General features: G+C 44.3%; 1 protein-coding gene across 1 annotated transcript in view; it reads right to left on the reverse strand.

Moving 5' to 3' along the window:
* shank1 (SH3 and multiple ankyrin repeat domains 1) overlaps window positions 1-3,378 on the reverse strand; it is a 103,730-nt gene that overhangs the window by 48,104 nt on the left and 52,248 nt on the right. Inside the window, exons 13-14 of the mRNA XM_037689217.1 lie at window positions 2,693-2,850; window positions 417-530 (exon numbers count right to left, since the gene is read on the reverse strand). Coding sequence (XP_037545145.1) covers window positions 417-530; window positions 2,693-2,850 — 272 coding nt within the window. The remainder of the gene's footprint in view (window positions 1-416; window positions 531-2,692; window positions 2,851-3,378) is intronic.

The raw sequence follows: 3,378 nt of genomic DNA on the forward strand, positions 1-3,378 counted from the left end.
TACATTTAACGTCTAGCTATTCTTTTGCTACTTTTATCCTCAATGTAGCCTTTTGCAATGTTTGCCTTTTAGCTAGTCTTTTGCTACATTTAACTTCTAGCTATCCTTTTGCTACTTTGTTTTAGCTAGCTTTTGTTTCTTTTAGCTTTTGGCTAGTATTTTGGTCCGTTTAGATATAACAACTTAGTTTCAGCTTCTTCAGCTCAATTTAAGCAAAGTCATTCATCACTCAGGATTCATACCATCTTATTTTTATAGTTTTTCAATCTGAACTCTTTATCAGACCCGTGGTAGTTCTTCAAAGGAGCGCATGTTTGTATGAAATGCTAAACTCTACTAAAAACAAATATTTTCCAGGTGTGTATGTGGGGGGTGTGTGCGTGCACGTGTGTGAGAGGACGGTTTAGGGTGCTCACCTGATCGGTTGTCTTGGCTTCGAAGCACCACTTCCTCCACACATTCAGAGGGGAACCAACCGGTGCGACCTCGGACCGTCCCCTCCCAGTACCCGCCCTCGCCAACACTCAGCACTAGAGGGTGAGAGCAGCAAAGAGCCGAGCGTCACAAGGCAACACAATAAAAACAAACACTCAAACATAGAGAGCAAAATAAACAAAAGCACACAAAAAGACGGTAAGAACATTATGCAGACAGGAAAAAAAATAATGTAGACACACGCACGAACATGCAAACCTACATACTCACCAAGACATACATACCTGGCGACACTTTAGACTCACTCACAAACACACAAATATTCATACCTGCAGACATTAAATACAAACATATGTGGAGGCCTTACAGTGATGTTAGGGCGAGCAGTTCACAAACACCTGACTCTGTCTCCGAGTCCAACAGAAGGACCGTCGCTTCAATCTGGACTTTTAAACAAACCTTAAGAACGACTCTCTTTACCTGCGGGTAAATCTCAGCGTTTGACTTCAGAACTCTTTGTCCTGTTAAAGTCACTTTTTCCTCACAGGCTGAGCTAAAATGTGAGCCTCAGTCGCTCCACTCAGCTGTGGTTTTCTTGGAAATGTTCAACAACTTGGGACTTGAATGACTACCAAAGGGCTGCGAGTGCTGCTGTAGTACACATTTAAAACCACCTGAGCTCAACCAGTGCTTTTTTGCTTTTGAAGTCTACTGGTAGTAGTCTTATAATTTTTTATGGGCAGTATTTTCCACGTTATTTCAGCTTAGCTGAGCTTCCCTTTCAAGAATTTTAATCATAGTTGTTGTTTTGATATTTGTTGCTCAAAAAAATGATTTAAATTAGCAACAATATTGTGGAAAATATCCATCCGTCCATCTTCTACTGCTTATCTGCAGTCTGGTCGCGGAGGCAACAGGTCCAGGAGAGAAACCCAGACATCCCTTTCTGCAGTGACACTTTCCAGCTCATTCTGGGGGAGCCTGAGGCGTTCACAGGCCAAAGACCCAATCCCTTCAGTGACTTCTGGGTCTTCTCTGGGGTCTCCTACCAGTGGGACATGCCTGGAAAACCCCTAAAGGGAGGCGTGGAGGCTTTCTTATCAGATGCCCGAACCTCCTCAACTGACCCCTTTTGATGCGGAGGAGCAGCGGCTCTACTCTGAGCTCATGGAGCACCTCACCCCATCTCTAAAGCTGAGCCTGGATAGTCCCCCCCCCCACACACACACATACACACAAAACGCCTCATGGAACATGGTCATAAGCCTAATTCAGGTTCACAAAGCACGTAGACCAGAGATCAAACTCCCATGACCCCTTTAGCAACTCTGCAAGGGTAAAGATCTGGTCCACTGATCCACTGTTCCATGGCCAGGACGGAGGTCAAACTGTTCCTCCTGAATCCAAGATTTGACAATTGATCGGAGCCTCCCTTCCAACACCCTGGAGTAAACTTTCCTGGGGTGGGCAAGAAGTGTGATCCCATGATGGAACACTCCCCCGATCCTCCTTTTTTTGTTTTAAATGGGAACCACCCCCTCGGTCTGTCGTTCCAAAGACGTTGTCCCAGTCCTCCATGCGACATTGAAGACGTGTCACCCATGACAGCCACAACATCCAGAGTCTTCAGCACCTCAGGGTGAATCTCCTCCACCCCTGGCGCCCTGCCACTGAGGAGCTTTTCAACGACCTCGGTGACCTCTGCCATGATAACGGACTCGTCTTGTGGAAAATATAACTTTTATAATTGTTATACCTGTATATAACAAGATACATATATAAAAATATTTCTAATTGTTTTAAGAAAAACCCATCACAAGTAAACTTGTTTTATTTAAATTTGACCTAACGTATCACTGAAAGCTGCGTGTGGAAGTTTCCACCTGCGCCCTGCGGGGTTCACGTCCGTCTTTTCAGACACCGCTGATGGAGAGGCTCGATGGATTTAAGCCTCGTTTTGTTTTAATTTTTTCAGTCACTGTTTTTTGTTAAGCTTTTGCCCAAAGCAGTGAAGCCATGTCCAGTTAAGACTCCTACCTGAACTAGCAATAAATGTGACGTGTCCTCACCGCACCGCATACAGCACACTATACGCCTGTTGACAAACTATTATACAGCAATCGGTAGCAATGAGCCAGACAAGCAAAGACCAGCTATAACCTGTGACCTTGGTTTGTGACATTGACCTTGAAGCTGTGGTGATTAAAGGATTACACATATACCAGATACAACAATGTGAAAATGCTTCCTTTCTCACCTTTGACCCGATCTCCCTTATTGAAGCTTATTTCCCGCTCTCCCTGAGCAGAGTGGGACCGAGTTGCTACAAAGACTCGTCCCGGGACGGCGCTGTAGAGGCGTCTCCGCTGGCCCGCAATCTGTACGGTGGTGGTGGTGGTGGGGGTGGGGGTAGGCCTGAGAAAATTAGGAAAAGGCATTAAAAACTGCATTTTTTTAAGCCCTCTGCTCCTTTTAGGAACGTTACACTTTAGGGGCAGCTGTGGATAAGAGGTTAGAGCAGTCGTCCTCCAGTGGGAGAGTTGAGGGTTTGATTCCTCCAGCAGTCACATGTTGAAGTGTCCCTGGGCAAGACACTGAACCCCTCATTACTCTGATGTGTGTCCCATCAGTGTATGAATGTGATAAAGCTCTGATTAGTCTCTGCAGATTCAGATCATCTTCGTAGAGTAGTAGAGTGCTGTATGAGTGTGTGTGTGGAGGTAGAGGGCACAGAGTGTGTTGTAAAGAGCTTTGAGTATCTTGATTAGATGGAAAGGCGCTAAATAAATAGTCCATTTACAATTCATCACTAAATGTACTTTGTTTAAAAGGACAAAATAGAAAAGTCTACAATATTTTTCTTTATGATTTAAAAATTGCAACATTTTGTTCACAAGAAATTTCAGATGCTGAATCTTTATTTGCTTTGCTAAAAAAAAAATA

The sequence above is a fragment of the Nematolebias whitei genome, chromosome 15, assembly GCF_014905685.2.
Source record: "Nematolebias whitei isolate Nwh7 chromosome 15, NemWhi1, whole genome shotgun sequence".
Lineage (NCBI taxonomy): Eukaryota > Metazoa > Chordata > Actinopteri > Cyprinodontiformes > Rivulidae > Nematolebias > Nematolebias whitei.